At 37.8% G+C, this 18024-nt stretch overlaps 1 protein-coding gene across 1 annotated transcript in view; it reads right to left on the reverse strand.

Annotated features, from left to right (window-relative positions):
- LOC124789872 (ATP-dependent RNA helicase abstrakt) overlaps positions 1–18024 on the reverse strand; it is a 155733-nt gene that overhangs the window by 104892 nt on the left and 32817 nt on the right. Inside the window, exons 2-3 of the mRNA XM_047257387.1 lie at positions 2688–2804; positions 2458–2599 (exon numbers count right to left, since the gene is read on the reverse strand). Coding sequence (XP_047113343.1) covers positions 2458–2599; positions 2688–2804 — 259 coding nt within the window. The remainder of the gene's footprint in view (positions 1–2457; positions 2600–2687; positions 2805–18024) is intronic.

Raw genomic sequence — 18024 nt, forward strand, 5'->3', positions numbered from 1 at the left:
ATGTTATTTATTGAACTGCATATGCATTATCACATGATTAATCTTTTGAGTGAAGAAAGCCTGCTGTTTTTGCATCTGGTGAGTTTTGCTTAACTGAAGCTGTTATCCTTGAATGCCTGTCTGTTTTGTATTTGGTAATTTTACTTAAGTGAAGCTGTTATTAAAGAAGGCCTGCCTGTTTTCTATTTGATAATTTTACTTAACTGAAACTGTTATTAAAGAAGGCCTGCCTATTTCCTATTTGGCAATTCCACTTAACTGAAGCTGTTATCAATGAAGGCCTCTCTGTTTTCTATTTGGTAATTTTACTTAACTGAAGCTGTTTTTAGTGAACGCCTGCCTGTTCCATTTTTGATTAAATTAAGAGCTGTTTCATAATTTGGGTTAGCTGAAAATCTTATTTAATCAATGCCTGCCTGTCTTTATTGCCCTATTATTGAGATCTGATATCTTATTCAATCTGTGTTGTAATTAACTGAAATTGTGATTGCCAAAGGGCTACCTGTTTCAGAGGTAGTAACAGGAAATGAAACATGGTGGTACATGGGCCCTAACCTTTCACCTTAGACCCCTTTATCTAAAACTGTAGAGCTCACATGAAAACTGTAGAGCTCACAGGCTAGATTTTCCTGTCCATTGGCGATATTTAAGAATTTTTCTTAAAGTAATTAGTTTGCTATAGGGCAATGGTTACTGATTCTGAAGTAGTGACAACTTTCTTCCTGCTTTGCTGACATTTGAAATGATTACATGACAGAACCACAACACCCAACACTGAAATATCGTTGTTTTGTTATGTGTGGCCGAGGAAAACATTTCAGACACACCTCCACTAAGAATTGGCATAAAAATCTCTGAGGATATGCCAAGGAATTCTTTTGGGTGTTTTGGGCATGAAATGTGTTGCAGTGAAGTTTGGTCCAAAATTGTTGAATTTCAACCACAAATGATATTGCGTAGATATCGGTCAGGAATTGCTGAATGAAGTCGACAATGATCCAGAACTTCTAAAGAAGGTGACAAAACATGTGTATACAAGTATGTCATTGAAACCAAGGTCCAATCGTCCCAATTGGAACTACCTCATAAGCCACGACACAAAAAAAATTTGACAAGTTCTACCACTTGTGAAGGTCCTACTTGCTGTTTTCTTTGATCACTTTGGGATAGTGCATCTTGAGTTCCTGCCTTACAGTCATACATTCAATAAGGAAAACTATCTAGAAGTTATGCACTGTTTGCGTGAAGCAATCCAATGAAAACAACCATAATTGTGGCAAAACCAACTGAGAAAATTGCAACACAATAATGCTCCTGCTCAAACCTCCACGCTTGTTCATGATTTTTTGGCAAGAAACAAAACTGTTATGTTGCCTCAGTCACTGTATTCACCAAACATGGCACCCTGAAACTTCTTCCTATTCCCAAGGCTGAAGAGAACCATGAAAGGATATCGTTTTACCACCACTGATGAGAGAAAAATTGGATTGCTAAAGGAGATGAAAACCATAGCAAAAAGTGAGTTCCAGAAGTGCCTCCAAGACTGGAAAAAGTGCTGACACAAGTGTATTATATCTGAGGGGGGATTACTTTGAAGGGTAAAAAGTTGATGTTGATGAATAAATAGCAATTCTTTAAGAAAAACAAAAATTCTCATTACTTTTTGGTCATGCCTTGTACTTATGTTACCATTTCTTTTCCTCCTCATTTCTAATTTAGTGCCTAGATGTCAATTAGCTTCAGATCTTTCCAGGAAACAACACACTTGCTGAAATTCATGGAGCTCTAACAGTGGAGAAATAGCAAAAAATGTGTATTTTCTTAACTTTCAGAGAAGTTGATGTTTATTCTAATACCGTAATGTTGTTCTGTTCTTTTACAGGTTTAGGTGTACCAGTGTTACCCTGCAAAACCTTGTGGATACGGAGAGTTGAGAACTTTTCAAAACTGCCACCTTCTCTTTTCATTACAATAAATATAATCTTTGACAGAGCCACATGTTCTGTGCTGCTCATGGTTTCTCAAACTTCTAGTTCTTCAAGGGCTATTCGCCAAAGAAAGTTTGCTTTGGTAGGCATGAAAAGAAAAATGAGAGGCACTGAAGTGCTAGTACTTGAAGAGAAACAGGACTTCAATATGAAGGAAATAGAAAGGAAATGTTTCACTACTCAGAACAATTATGAGGCCTAAAGCATCAACATGTAAATTGATTATGGATATTTAGTTGTGTGTTTGGTTATAACAGACAGAATTTTTTGGGGAGTGATTTACATAAAAATAATATATCCTAACTGAAAGACTTATGGAGATGCTCGAATATAAATTCAGCCAACACACATTCATTTATACTCTGCCAAAGTTCAATAACAGTGGACAGTAGAGCTAAATACTCAGTTTCCACAAACTTTGAGTCATGTCTTACATGAATTACTAGCAAATACATCTGGAATTACATACCTTCAGCCATCTTCTTGAGTTCAGTATGCTGATCAAGTAGACTGATGTTTGACTTCCTGCCCCATACTTGACCATCCTCATCATCTTCATTGTCTCGTTCATTCTCACTTGATGATTTTCCTTTATTCCATTCCTCCTTTAACTGAATGCAAAATAATAATAATAATAATAATAATGTGAGCACATTCTAAGAACACAATACAACAGTTAAATACTCTTCAAAAATATACCTGAGTCAGCCTTCCTAATTTGACGAGCTGTTCCTTCTTCCGTAGTTTAACAGGCACATATGGAACATAGTCATCTTCACTTTCTGAGCTGGAAGTTTTTTCTTCTCTCCGGTATCGCTAGAAAAGTGAACTAAATCTTAACATCACAAGCCTTAGACACAAATAAATATTCTTGAAAATCTGATAGTTATTTCTGCTTGAAATAAGCAAAGAAATTCATCCACTTCTTACATCTACACCTAAATTTATACACTAAAGCAATCTTACACTGTGTGTCAGATCATTTTCATCCTTGTCTGTTCCATTTGCAAATGATGCATTTGAAAAACCAATATTGATAAACTGCTGTATGAGTTCTAATTTCTCTTTTTTTATTTCATCATGGTAATTTCATGAGATATATGTGGGAGGAGGTACTATGTTTCACAACTTTTGTTCAAACATACACTTTCGGAATTTTAACAGTACACTTTTCCATGATACACAATGCCTCTCTTGTAGTGACGTAGTTTGTAGAGCATTTCTGTAATGGTCTCAAGCTTACTAATTGATACGGTGAGAAATGTGCTACTTTTTGTTGGATCTTCTCTAACTCTTCAGTTAGTCATACTTCTTAAAGAGTCCACTTCGAAAACATGGAAAAGAACACTGAAAAGTCTTGTACTGTCATGCATGTCTTAATGTAGACAAGACTGACAAAACCAGTGCATGTTTTGTACTAACTTTCACAAAATAAAATTTCAATTATATGTTTGGTGTTTATTATCTAACAAACATTTGCTTAAAAATCAGTGTGTGACAGTTACATCAGTAATATACAGGGTGGTGCAGATTAAAGTAGCCCATGTAAGTGTAAGGGAAACGCAGTGAAATTACAGAAATGAAGAGCCGAAAAGGACTTACCATTTATTTACAATAAAAAATACAGTGAAAGATACATTTACAGAAGATGCTGACAGTGACTCCCTGCAACATCAATACACATAATTTGCACATCTAAGCATATTCAGAGAGGCTCGGTGTAAAGTTTGGATACTGATTGCGACAACTTCATGGTTGATGTTGTCTTCCAGTTCCTGTACCGTGTGCAGATTTATTTCACAGGCCTTGCTCTTCAAGCATTCCCACAGGAAAAAATCACATGTTGGTAGACCTGGTGAATGTTGTGGCCATAAATGTTTGCTAACAGTTCAGTTCTCAGTGAAGACATCATAGACTAGTTCCTGGGATACCTTAGACATATGGCATGTTTTCCATCTTGCTGAAAAAAGCAGTACTGCCTTTCATATTCAGTGAGTTGAGCACACACAACTGTGTTGAGGATAGCATAGCATAAAGAGATATCAGTCCAATGATGGGCGTTTCTGTTATACTGCACCAAACGCCTATTTTTTGTCATGGAGTGGTTGCTGACACATAATGTTAGGGTTCTCTGTGCTGGGTGAGAAAGGTGGTGCAAAAGACACACATTATCTTAGTTTCATTTTGGGCTCCAGAACACAGATTTCAGCAGCTACAGGAATTGAATTGAGAAAATAATCTGATGGAAGTACAAACAGAATTCATTCATCTGCATCTTTTCATATCATGTTTTGTAAAACCCATCATGAAGGAGAACTTCACCAATGTTGAACAAGTCAAAAAACACATCAACCAGTCGAAGCAGCCATTACAGACCACTTCTGAGAAGTATATTAATAACCACTTACAACTGCTGCCAACCTATCCACATTAATAATTATACGAATTACTTTTGCTTTTATCTGATAGTCCAAAGTAAGCAGAAACATAATTTTACACCAAATACAAACAGCTCTCTACAAGATGGTAGAGTTAAAGCTCATTTGATTCAATACTAACACTAAATGAGCTTTTGAGTCACATTCAGGAGATTCAAGATAAAGGACTGACAGGAAAAAGAATGTATGGCTCTGAATAATATCCCTGGGTGAGATGTAGTCTGCCAACCACAGAAAATGTTTCGGATAGTGATCCAAATTATCAGTATCTCCAAATCTAATTTGGGACATGGTCATATGGAAGATGACTTATAAGGACTGTGAAAGTTTTAAGAAAAGATAACCAGTAAAAACACTACTTGTGACAGTAATAGTGTGGATATGGATGAGAACAGGGTACGCAGGATGGCAAAGTGGGACATAACGAATTTTTTGTGACAACTGGAAAATAACAGGTTCTTTGTACTTATTTAACATTGTTCAGCTGCACTAGTGTCACAATCACCAATGTACAAATAATTTTGTAAAAATCATTAATGACAGGTTAACACAGGGTGGGTCGTACTAAACTTTCTCATTAAAAAAAAAAAAAAAAATGTATGTAACAAAAACAAATCCACATGCAATGAAATTTACTTTATTATTTGAAAGACTGTAGAACACCGTTTCAATTTACTTGGTTTTAAAAATAATATCTTGTAAATGTCCATCCCCATGGTCCACATAGTTATGGAGTCTATACTGGAAATTGTCCATGACTCTGTGAGGTATATTCCAGGGAATAGCACTGATTTCTTTGGTGATAACACCCTTCAGTTTATCAGTAGTTTCAGGATTGCGTGTGTACACTTTTTCCTTGAGATAAGCCAAGAGGAAAAAATTACGTGGTGTTAAATCAGGCAATCTGAGGGGGGCACCCAATGTTATACTGTGGAGAGACAAGATGACAGGGAAACATTTGTCTTAGAATTTGCACTGGATGATGCAATGTATCTTGTTGGAATCAGATGTTGTACCTGTCATGATCATGTAATAATTCATCCAATTTTGGTCACAGAAAATTTTCAACCATGTAACAATAATGATTGGTTAATGCACATCATGAACTTGAATAATTGCAGAAATCTGTGAGGAAGATATTGTGATGGTGCCTTCAATTTTGCATCACAATGCAAGAAGCACTTGGGGATGAATATTTTGACTCCAAACTGATATTCAGTGATGAAGCAACCTTCCATTTATGTGGGACAGTTAATCGCTACAAAGTGAAAGTGTGAGGCACTGAAAATCCTCAAGAAATCAGGTCACATGAACAAGACTTTCCATATGTTAATATTTTCTGTGCAGTGCCACAGATGAAGCTGTGCGGGACCGTTTTCCTTCTGTCAGAAGACTGTGATGGGTATCTCTTAGCTTGATATGTTGCATTTGTGGTTGTTTCCACAACTGACTATTGATCCTGAGAATTTCATATCTCGACAGGCAGAGGCACCCTCATTGGAGCATCGATGTTCGTCGCTACTTAAACGATGGACTTCTGTATATGTGTGGTGTTGAAGATGATGTGGCTTTATTCCCTTGGCTCCCCAGGTCGCCTGACCTAATGTCTTGTGAATTTTTCCTTTGAGTATACATTAAGGACCATATTGATGTACCTCCACTGCCAAGAATAATGGCCACTGCCGAGAATGATGGAACACCTCAGAGAACAAATCAATGCTGCTGTGATGTTGCTATATGAGGTATGGAACAAACCTGACCACCACTTGTACATATGCCATGTGACCAGAGGGCCCTTACTGCAAAATGCAAACTTGAGTGAGTTTATGATTCCATTCATGCATTTAGTCATATTTGTACATATAACACCCTGAAAGAGTCATTTATAGTAGGTCTGTTTATTAAAAATGTCATTCCATAAAACTTTAAGAAATTACAAATAGCACAGACACCCATCACTGAAATTAACAGAATTATAAAAATTCTAAGAAAACAAAAGCTCACATGATGTTGACGGAATTTCAAAAAGAATTCTGAAAAGTTGCTCTACCTTAATAAGTAATGTTCATAGTGATATATGTAATGCTTCATTGACACAGGGAATTTTTTGTGCCAGACTGTTAAACCTTTTTATAAGGAAGGTGACAAGTAAGACTTAAATAATTATTGTCCAATTTCCTTATTGACGTATTTTTCAAAAATATTTATAAAAGTAATGTACTCAAGAGTAGTCCCACTTTCAAGTAGAACCAATTTACTTAGCTGTTCGTGGTCTGGATTCCAGAATGGCTGCTCGACTGAAAATTCTATTTATACATTCACTCACCAAATATTACAAGCCTTAAATAATAAAATATTGCCAGTTGGTATTTTTGTGATCTTTGTGAGGTGTTTGGTTGCATAGGTCATGTTACTTTCTTAGAAAAACTAAGTTTTATGGCCTGATGGCTTTACATACAACTGGTTTGAATCATACTTAACAAATAGAAATCAATATATAGTGTATAAAAGTTCAAATTACACTGAAAGGAGAGAAAATTATTGTGACTAGTGAGAAGTCACCATGGTAGTCCTACAAGGTTCAATTTTGGGTCCACTACTATTCCTTACACATGCAAATTGTTGTGGCGTAACAAGCTAGCTACGCCACACTGAGAAGGGAGCCGAAAGGCATGCGTACACACATGCCGACTGGCGTCAAGTCTGGAACAGGATACGTTATGACTGCTATCAAGAAAATACGTAGCTTTGGAATATACTTAACTTTATTCTTTGTTGGTTTACAATGTTCTTCTTGAGACATTTATACGAAAACTCTCAAACTAGGTAAGGCTAATGGCGCCTTGCTAGGTCGTAGCCATGGACTTAGCAGAAGGCTATTCTAACTGTCTCTCGGCAAATGAGAGGAAGGCTTCGTCTGTATTGTCGCTAGCAATGTCGTCCGTACAACTGGGGCGAGTGCTCGTCCGTATCTCGAGACCTGCCTTGTGGTGGCGCTCGGTCTGCGATCACACAGTGGCGACACGCGGGTCCGACATGTACTAAATGGACCGCGGCCGATTTAAGCTACCACCTAGCAAGTGTGGTGTCTGGCGGTGACACCACACGAATAGCCCTCCACTTAACATTCATCAAGCAGAATTGGTATTTACTGCAGATGATACTAAAGTTAAAATAAATTCCATTAGAGAGGAAGCAACTGAAGAGATTGTTAATGATATTTTTCAAAGAATTATGAACTGCTCCTCTAAAAATGACCATTCCCTAAATTTTAAGAAAAAACACTACATTCAGTTCTGTACAACAAACACAGTCATACCAACAATTCGTTTAGGAGTCAGTAAACGTGGCAGAATACTCCACATTATTTGGTGAACATACTGCTGAAAACTTGAACTTGATGAAGCATATTACTGATCTAGTCAAACAATGAAGTTCAGCTACTTTTGCTCTTTGGACAATTGCTAGTCTTGGGAACAAATGAATCAACCTTCTGACATATATTGCATATTTCATATCAATAATGCCTTACAGAATAATATTCTGGGATAACTCACAACTTAGAAAGAAAGTATTGATTGCGCAAGAGTGAGCACTAAGAATAATATGTGGTGTTCACCTGCAGTCGTCATGTAAGCACCACTTAAGGAGTTAGGCATTTTAACTGCACCATCACAATACATACATTTGCTAATGAAATTTGACATAAATGATCCACCACAATTTGAGAAGAACAGTGATGTTCATGCATATAAAACCAGGGAGAAAATAACCTTTTCCCTCATTATTAAAGATGTCAGTGGCTCAGACAGGGGTTAATTGTAGCAACAACAATTTTTGACCATTTGACCAATAACATAAGAGTCTGTATACTTTACACTTTCATATTGGGTTGAATATTCTTGTCATTGTATGTCAATAATGCTATCAATTAAGTTCTATTGTAAATACCACTTGTATGCTACCTTCAGTCCAGTTACACTGTGATAAACCAACAAATTTGAGCATAGCTAACGAGAATGTAAATGATTGCCTGCATTATCACAATAGGCACAGAATTTTGTAATGTTTCCCTTTTAAAATATAGGTGCGTTCAGATTTGAGCGTTTTGGCTTTTTATAGCTCTGAATGTCTGCACCTCAAATTAAAATTATCTTCAGGCTGTGCCAATGCAGTTATGATGAACTCCTTCATGATGCAGTCTTATTATGCATGAATCAAAATGATTCCACTTAAATTGAACTTTTGTAAACGAATACGAAGTGTTTCTTCTGTAATAAACTTTGTATATTATCTAACAAAATTCAGTAACTTCTAGTATTCTGTACTTTATGGGACAGGGCAGATTATGTGGTGATACATCTCAAATTCTGACATTAGAAAGACATTTCTGCATTCCTCTCCTGTTTGGCAAAGACATCATGCAATACAATGTAGCAACACAGTATTATTACATTGCATACTTTAACTCAGTTGCAGTCCACTGTGTTACTCCAACCTGGGATGACAACTTGAAGGCATACATAAAGCCCAAGCAGGTACTGCATCTTGTGGTGATACTACAATTCCACCCCAACTTGAAGATGTGCAGCAGCTCTCCGTATATTTGCTACACGTAAAAACAGGTAACTAAACCTCCAAACACATGGTAATGGCTGGTTAACAGTAGCAATTGTACGTGGTGGTAGAGGTGTGTCAAACGTATCTGGACTGGAAAGCTTTGTCGACAGAGACATCATAGCCTACAAAACATATCATGTTACGGAAAATGCTAATAAAGACTTCGGCAAATCAGCATATATGTCCCCATCACCCTTTGACCTGTATACTCGTAAGAGATGTAAAATTAATGTAAATGAAAGTGTATTTATTTGGTGTAAAGGAAAAGGAGTTTGTGAATACATTAAATTTGTTGGAGATTGTACAATGTATTTTCATAAATAAATTGAATGAGGTGACGCATTGACCTGTAGCGTAGCCCGGGCAAATGCGTTATGCAGGAAGTTTTTTTTTGGCAGGGGGGGTCAGGGGGGTGCGCAGCCCCCCCCTGCAGCGCATACAGTTTGCCAGAGCACGTGACCGCGCCGCTAGTGCGCGCGCAAGATGGCGGCGGCACTTGGCAGTGAGCATGGCCCTTAAAATTACTAGGGCCGTGCCGCGGAGTTTACATGGGGCTTATAACACGGAGATAACACAGGCCGGCGAGCGCTGTGTTAACGAGCGCAGTTGTTTACATAAGATAAGAATTGGGACTGCCGCGGAGTTAAGCAGCGCCTAAGCAGCCCGGTGTTATATAAGCGAGCGATAAGCGCCTTCGCAACTGCATTGAACACTGCCAAGATGCCGTATAGAAGGCGGTGGAGGCGTCGCTCAATACAGACAGTATATAAGACTATAGAAGACGTTGAAATGTCAACAGCCGCCGCCGACAAGAAGAAGAATACAATCAAATCTGTTGCCGCACACGCATTGCTAGATGGACCGTCTGTGTTTTGTGGTTGCAGACTGAATTTCAGCATTGATTTGAATGACACATTTTCACATGGTAATGGCTGGTTAACAGTAGCAATTGTACGTGGTGGTACAGGTGTGTCAAACGTGTCTGGACTGGAAAGCTTTGTCGACAGAGACATCATAGCCTACAAAACATATCATGTTACGGAAAATGCTAATAAAGACTTCGGCAAATCAGCATATATGTCCCCATCACCCAACAGAATACCTTCCATTGACAAAATCTGGGAAAGTGTTACTGCCGTAGGGGATCATCAGGAACCATCTGCTTGCAGCAGGATTAAGACCATGTGTGCCTCTGACTAGGCTACCACCATGACACTGCCAAGCATGACTAATCTTTTATAGAGAGAGGGTTGACTGGAGAGTGGAATGTTGTTCTGTTGTCTTCAGCGATTAATGTAGTTTCCGTCTGTATGCGAGTGATGGACATGCTCATACAGTGTAGCCTTGGTAAACTGAATACATTTGCCCACAACACACAGGCCCCATCCCCCTTCTTGGTGTGAGGGGGACATGATACAAATCATTGTCAAATTTGGTGTTTCTGCAGGGTAAAGAAACCAATGCCCACTACATTGCACTGGCTGTTATTCCCATGCTACCGCCATTTCCTCTATATGAAAACAGTATACTTTTTCAGCAAGTCAGTGCACAAACACATAGGGCTGCTGCAATGCAACATGCTCTTTGTGGTGTACAACTGCCAACCACATCTCTTGTCAACTAAACACATACTGGAAGGACCATTACTAAACCGCAACAAATGAAGCAATATGCTTTAGAGAATACACTGCAAGATTCCATTTGGTGCTTTTATGAGGCTTTGCATGAGAGAATACACACCTGTGTTGCCTCCAGAAGGGGGTGGAGGGGGGGGGGGGGGCATATGCTGTGCACTGATGCTGCTGTTTATGCAATCTTTACTGTGACATATGTTTCATTTGGTGTGAATTAATTACCTTAGACTCTCACATTGATGAACTATCTGTCACCTCATTTGTCAGTAAAATTACCTTGTTTTGCAGGTGAGCCATCTTTTACTGCCAGTGTATAACCAGTTAAATTGTTTTTGCAATGCAAATACCAATGTCTGCACATAGATAAGGGTAGTAGAACAAAAATATAATTTAAAGCAGACAGAACAGTAAAAGGGAAGGACCAATGTACAGAAAACTAAACGTGAAGGAATACAACTATCAACACAGGTCTTTGTAGACATCATCTACAAAATTAACAAAGAAAGTGAAGCCTCAAGGGCATGTTTTTATGTAATGATCTTTTAGTCAAATCCACATTATATAATCATTTTACTCTCTCATTTGATGGATCTATTAAGAACACTGCTGTTGGATGAACTATATATCTACGACTTTGTAATGGCCCTCATATTTATGAAAGAATTTACTAGTGTCTTTCTTTAAATTTGAACTAGGGTGACATCTTTTCTCCAGCACCATACCACATACTGCAAATTCTGGCTTTACAGCACTTATAATTGGAGAGTGTATTAATGGGGAATGCCTCTTTGGAGACAGAAATTAGCAAAAGAATACAACAGAGCAGTACATTTTACAGTGAGTGAGGGGCTTGGTGGGGGGAAGGGAAGTGTCAATGAGGTGTGAGCTGGTTCTATACAAGACTTACTTCACACCCATACTACTTTATGGCTCAGAGACTTGGAATATGACTAGAAGAGAGGAGAGTAGGATACAATCCAGTGAAATGAAGTTTCTAAGATGTATGCTCGGGAAGACAGAGCGAAAAATGAAGATATTAGGAAGGAAATTGGAATGGGGAAGTTGACGGAGAAAACTGAAAAGAACAGATTAAAATGGTTTGGGCATGTGAAGAGGATGGGAGAGGGAAGAATACCAAGAAGAATGATGCACTTCAAGATTGACGCCAAGAGGAAGACCAAGAACAAGATGGATTGATACAATAAAGATGAGTTTAAGGAGGAGAAACTTGCTATGGAACCAAATTGTGGAAGAAGAATGGTGGAAAGACTGAGTAAAGTGGCGAAGTACCACTGATATCCCAACCCAACCAGATGTTGGATAGTGGAGAAATGAAGATGATAATGACAGCACTTATATTATGGTCTTTTATTCTATTTTGTGCACTCTTATATAGTTCCTTCTCTACACTTTTTTGAATCTCCTCCTTGAAGTGAACTACACCACTGGGCCCCTAAAATAACTTTAATAATAGTTCTCCAATCAATCTCCTATTTAGTAACTCTACTAGTGAAAGATCAATATAGAAATGTGGTAATTCTTTCAATAAAATTTGGAATTCTGATATCAGTTAAGCCCAATTAGTATGGCTACTTGAACAATGCTTACAACAAAGTCTTCCAATCTTTTACATTAATCTTAAAAAGGGTCAGCCTGAGGATAGTACATAAAACAGTAATATGTCGTATGTCTACCTATGCTAAAAACTCTTTAAAACTATTACTTACGAACTGTGTACTGCTGTCAGTGAGCAATCCGCAAAATATTCCCTCAGGCAATTTCTCATCATGATTATGTTTACAACTGTAATAGGTTATAATTTAAAGTATTTCAACCAGCAATCAATTGAAACAAATACATGAGTTACTCCACCTTTAGCTTTTGGTAAAGCTCCAAATAAATGTGCAACTGTTGGGTCATTTAATGCTTTTTGGTATTACTATTGGATACAACCCAATTTTAAATCGCACACACGGAAGAACATCAAGAGGAGCTTCAAACATTAGTAAAATGAAGATACATACTGTAACTTAAAATACTATTACTTTTCTTTCTCCTTTGATATAAATCATAAATCACACATAAAATCCTTTTTCTTCCTTTCTTAAAGAAGTAAAAGTTAATCATACGTGTCAACACATTTTCTTATGCCATAATAATATGTAAATACCACACTAGATCTTCCATTGCTACTTTCAATTGTTTGAATTCTCATTTACTCTCCAAAACAAAAAGTTTTCCCATAACATACACTTGTTCTTATCCTTCTCCAGCAATGTTCCTTGGCCCTAGGATGTGATAATATCACCAAACTGCAGACCAGACTTAAATCCTTTTTTAATTCTTTAGTTTATAATTATATTTCACAGCTAGTGTAACTTAGATATAAAATTAATTCTAAAGATTACTCCATAATATTCTGTTCTATGCTCATTATTCACACCTAATGGCAATAGAGAAAGAGTGTCAGGCACTAGACTGAGTGAAGCTTTAACATAATTAAATTCCAACTTAAATTCTTATAAAAACAAAATCCATCTCGTTAGCGACTACTCTCCATTAAGAACACCAAAGCCTGATGGTCTGTGCCTATTACTATTTTTCAGCCTCATAGCTCAGTTTAGAATTTTTGTAAACACCAAACAATAAACAACAGTTCTTTCTCTGTGGATGATTAACTGAACTCATGCTTAATAAGACTGGCTGGCGAAGTCTATAGTTTGATGTTCATCCCTTCCTGGATCTCATTCTCCTTGGAACAGCTCACAGTCCATCCAATATTCTGATGTATCTGCGGCCAGCTTAAAAATATTAAATCTTAGCTCCTAGAAAAGGCTACTATGTTACTAAAAGCTTCTGCTGTGCCATCACCTCATACCTATGTAGCTTTTTGCTTCAATAAGGACTGGAAACGGGAGGTTGGTCGAGATGATTAGTGAGAGTGTAGCAGGTGGATGTGTGGATTCACAAGGTCTTAAGTCTTTCCTGGGTAGGAGAACTAGGCCTTTCTTAGGGTAAATCATGACAACAGACTCCCAACTCTGGAAAGTATCTCAACCAACTTAAAGATTTCTTCAGTGTGTATGAAGAAAACAGAGTGCGCAAACACCATGTTGCAGTCCTTTAGAAATAAATGTGTGGTCCTTTAAAAATAAAATACACCAGCCTGAAATTGAATTATAGTCTTTGAACAACACGATAGCATTAATTACAGAGCACTGGTGTAGAGATGATAAGATAACACCATATAGTGGTATTGTCCAGTGAAATTTTTAATGGCCAAGATCACATTCAATATTATTATTACTGATGACCAGTTTCAACAGTTAAAACTGTCATCTTCTAATCTGTAACGTGATGCATTGACCTATAGTACATGCACAATCATTATTCATATCTGCCATTACAAATGAGTAATTTAAACTCTACGTTTTCATACTTTCAAAATCAATCTTGTTGTTATATATCCTGTTCCATTATGACTGTGTCACATTATAATGGAAAAGTACGTGTAAGGTACAAATATAAGAGGAACAGCAAATGAGTGGTTCCAATCTTACCTGGAAAACAGAGCAAAAGTTGGGAAAAGTTCAAACATCTGCTGATGATAAATTTTTACTAAAACATAGAATGTAAATATATAGATGTAGGGATGAACACAGATTGTCAGCTAACATGGAATAAACAGAAAGACACCTTCAAAATGAATGTCATCAGCTTGTTATGCTCTTAGGGTTTCAGCATCCGTATGTAACAGCCAATGTCTTGTGGTGACATAGAATGCCTAGGTACACCCAGTTCTTAGTTGTGAGATTCCTTCCTGGGAAACATAGGCCCAAAACACAGAAACAGTTTCTAAACTGCAGAAAAGGGCTGAAAGAATAATAACTAGAAGTAATAGTTGGGCTCCTTGTAGAGAGCTATTTAAAATTTTGGCATATTTATGGCACCAAGTGCATACCGGTATATCTACCAATCTGTGATGCATATCAAGGAAAACATTACAAAGTATTTCACTAACAGCTCTATATCTAATCATGGAATAATAGCCAGTTTGGACTACATTTAGTCAGAAAAAAAATCAAGACAGCATATTATATCACAGAATAAAACTGTATAATAAACTGCCAAAGGAAATGAAAAATATTACTAAAATGTGTCTGTTTAAACAGGCAGCTAAAAATGCTTAATAAGTAAGGTATACCATACAATTCAAGGTCACTTACAGTGCTCAGAAGAATGGGTAGTAATAAAAAGTGGATAACTACAACACCCTGTCACATTTCACTGTTTACTGTTTTCACAAGGGAATTTTGTCCAGCTATGCAACCACTTTCAGGTGGGCTGAGGAGCATAGTTGAATATAAGTGAAAATGTAGTTATCAGTGAGTGTCCTTAATGTATATGGTGATGAACAAAACTAGTTTTATATTGTGAGTTACCTAAACACATTGTGTGCAAATCAAGGAGCACTGTACAATAGGGACCAACAGAATGAGGCACTGCTGCTGTTACAACACTGACCTCATATTCAGGAGGATGAAGTTTCTGTCTGGCTATCCTGATTTGGGCTTTTCTAAATTGCTTAGACAAATGCAAGGACGACTCCCTAATCACGGCCAGTTCCAACCACCTCTCCCATCTTCATAGACCACCTGTCCTACGCTCATAAAACATGTTATGTATTCTGTATGTTTTATATTTTGAGCTATTGATTTGGTTTTCATTACCTTGACAATTCTTATATCACTGCAAGATAGATCATTCATGTGCTGTCCCCTTATACACAGCCCAGTCACATTAATGACATCACCTCCTATGTTTGATGTCAATGTGCAATAACCACTAACAGATGGCCGGTGGCTGCACTAGCAGTGGAGGGTACACAAAGCATTTCGGGGGGATGCGGAAAACAGTGCAGTCATTGTCGTAATGCTGAAACAAAGCAATTTATGTGATGTCCAATTTGTATCTGACAGTGATTTGTATTCCCCATCTAGCATGGAAGTGGGCAATTCAGAGGTACTAAAGTTGCAAGCAACAGTTGCGGGATGCCAATGTAAGGGGAGATAGAAATATGTGCATCACATGGCACCACCGGTGGTGATTGTTTGTCGATTAGCCAGAAGTCTGGGCTCGTGGCGTGACTCACTCCTTATTGTACTTTGTAGCTGTCCATATCACGCCACTGCACAGCCAAGCTGAATTCAGTTTGTTTCCGGTCTTGAATTGGTTACTGATTTGGGACCATTACATTGCTATGCCGATTTAGCTACATCATAGCCTACATCTATTGCAGACTTATAGGAACATGTGTTCATTTCCCTGTGGCTCAGTATATCCACTGGAGCAAGTGACAATGAACAGTTTCTATCCTTGTTATGCAGGATAGAAAAGTCCAAAAAGGCCTCATCATTGGATTTTGGGCCAAGGGTGGGAACATTTCGAAAACAGCTAAGTTTGTAAACAGCTGGCATGGCACTTTGTTTAAAGAATACTGTGCACTGCAAAATGGCACTATCCCAAACTGGCACTGAGGCAAGTGTGTGCAACACAGGCCATAGATGACAGGAATGAACAACGGCTGTGGAGATGAGTATGGGCAAACAGATGTGCAACTGTTGAGCAACTGAATCCCATGATATACCAAGTGGTTACCATCAGCATCTCCACAACCACTGTTCAGCAAACATTGCTGTATATGAGTCTCCACAACAGGTACCTGGTTTATGCACCTGTGCTAACTGCTGTTCATTGGTGGAATTTGCATGCCAACACTGCAACTGGATGCCCACTGAATAGCAACAGGTGGCCGAATCACATTTTTGCTACACTGGACAGATGGCCATTGGCATGTATGTTGAAAAACATCTGAAAGCAAGCACCTTATATGCGTTATAATCTGGGAATGTTTTTGTGGCATTTCCTGAGTGATTTTGTCATTCTGGAAGGCACACTGGATCAATACAAGTATGCATCTATGCTTTGGGACCGTGACCACCACTACATGCAGTTTGTTTTTCCTCGGCATGATGGCATCTACTAGCAATGTCACACATGGCTCACAATGCATAAGCATGGTCCAAAGAGCACAAGGATGAGTTTACTCTACTTCCCTGTCCACTAAACACCCTGACTGTCCACAAAAATCCCCAGATTTAAACTCCATCAAGAATCTGTAGGGCCACCTTCATCGGGCTGTCTGCACCATGGATCCTTAAATGCGGAACCTAGAGCTGGTGGAAATGGCACTGGAGTTGGTGTGGCAAATGGCATTGCATTGGTGTGGTTCCACATCACTGTAGGTACCTTCCAGAATCTCATTATCTTCCCGCACCTGTCGCAATGGTCCACACTGCAAAAGATGGTTATTCTGGTTGTCACATTAATGTGACTGGAAAGCATAAATCTGTCTGTAGACACCATGAAAACCTAGAAGGGATCACAATTGTTTTACATCCTTGGGTTTAGGATAATCTTTTATAGTTTATATTCTTTCTGCATCAGGTTGTATGCCATTTATCCCTACAATAAGACTCAAAAATTTTAACTTTTTGTCTCCCAACATGCGATTTAGAAAGTTTTATTGTTAATCTTTTTTCTTCTAATTGGCTTAAAATTTGTGTTAACGACTGACAATGGTCTTGTCAAGTTTTAGAAACTAACAAGTCACCTACACATACAATTAATTCTCACACTGCCAGTTAAAACCAAAAGAGAATACCTTAAACTGTCACGGTTTACCCTCAAATAAGAAAGCTGTGTATGGTCTTCATTCCTCATTTAGTGGCACCTGCTAGCATACTGTTTTAAATCCATACAACTAACGAATTAAGCTCCGTCTATCTTTGATAACAACTCCTCTCTATTGATGGGCCTGTACTGTTCAGTTTCAATATGTTTATTTAATATTTGTACATCCAAAACTAATCGAGCACCACCTGCAGGTTTCTTCACCACCATTAATGCATCATTGTGTACCCTTAAACTACATTCAATGATATCATTAATGGCCATCCTTTGTAATTCTTCCCCTGTTCTAACACAGAGACTCATTGGTATTTGGTAAAGTTTGCAACAGAAAAGCTTACTTTTAATTTACATACACATTCTTTAATCATATAAGGTTTGTCAGAAATACATCCTTCTATTTTAACAAAATACCTTCTAGCTGATTTTTTAATTCTACCATCAGTATATTTGATTCCACTGATTTTAGTTTTATATTTTTCAACAGTTCTACTCGAGTATGATCTTGTTCCTCAACTACAACAATATCAGTCATAGTGACTTTTTACAAAAGTTAATCTTCCTTAAAAGTTAATAAACTATTATGGAAAGGAA

Source organism: Schistocerca piceifrons, chromosome 3 (assembly GCF_021461385.2).
Source record: "Schistocerca piceifrons isolate TAMUIC-IGC-003096 chromosome 3, iqSchPice1.1, whole genome shotgun sequence".
In the NCBI taxonomy this organism is placed as follows: Eukaryota; Metazoa; Arthropoda; class Insecta; order Orthoptera; family Acrididae; genus Schistocerca; species Schistocerca piceifrons.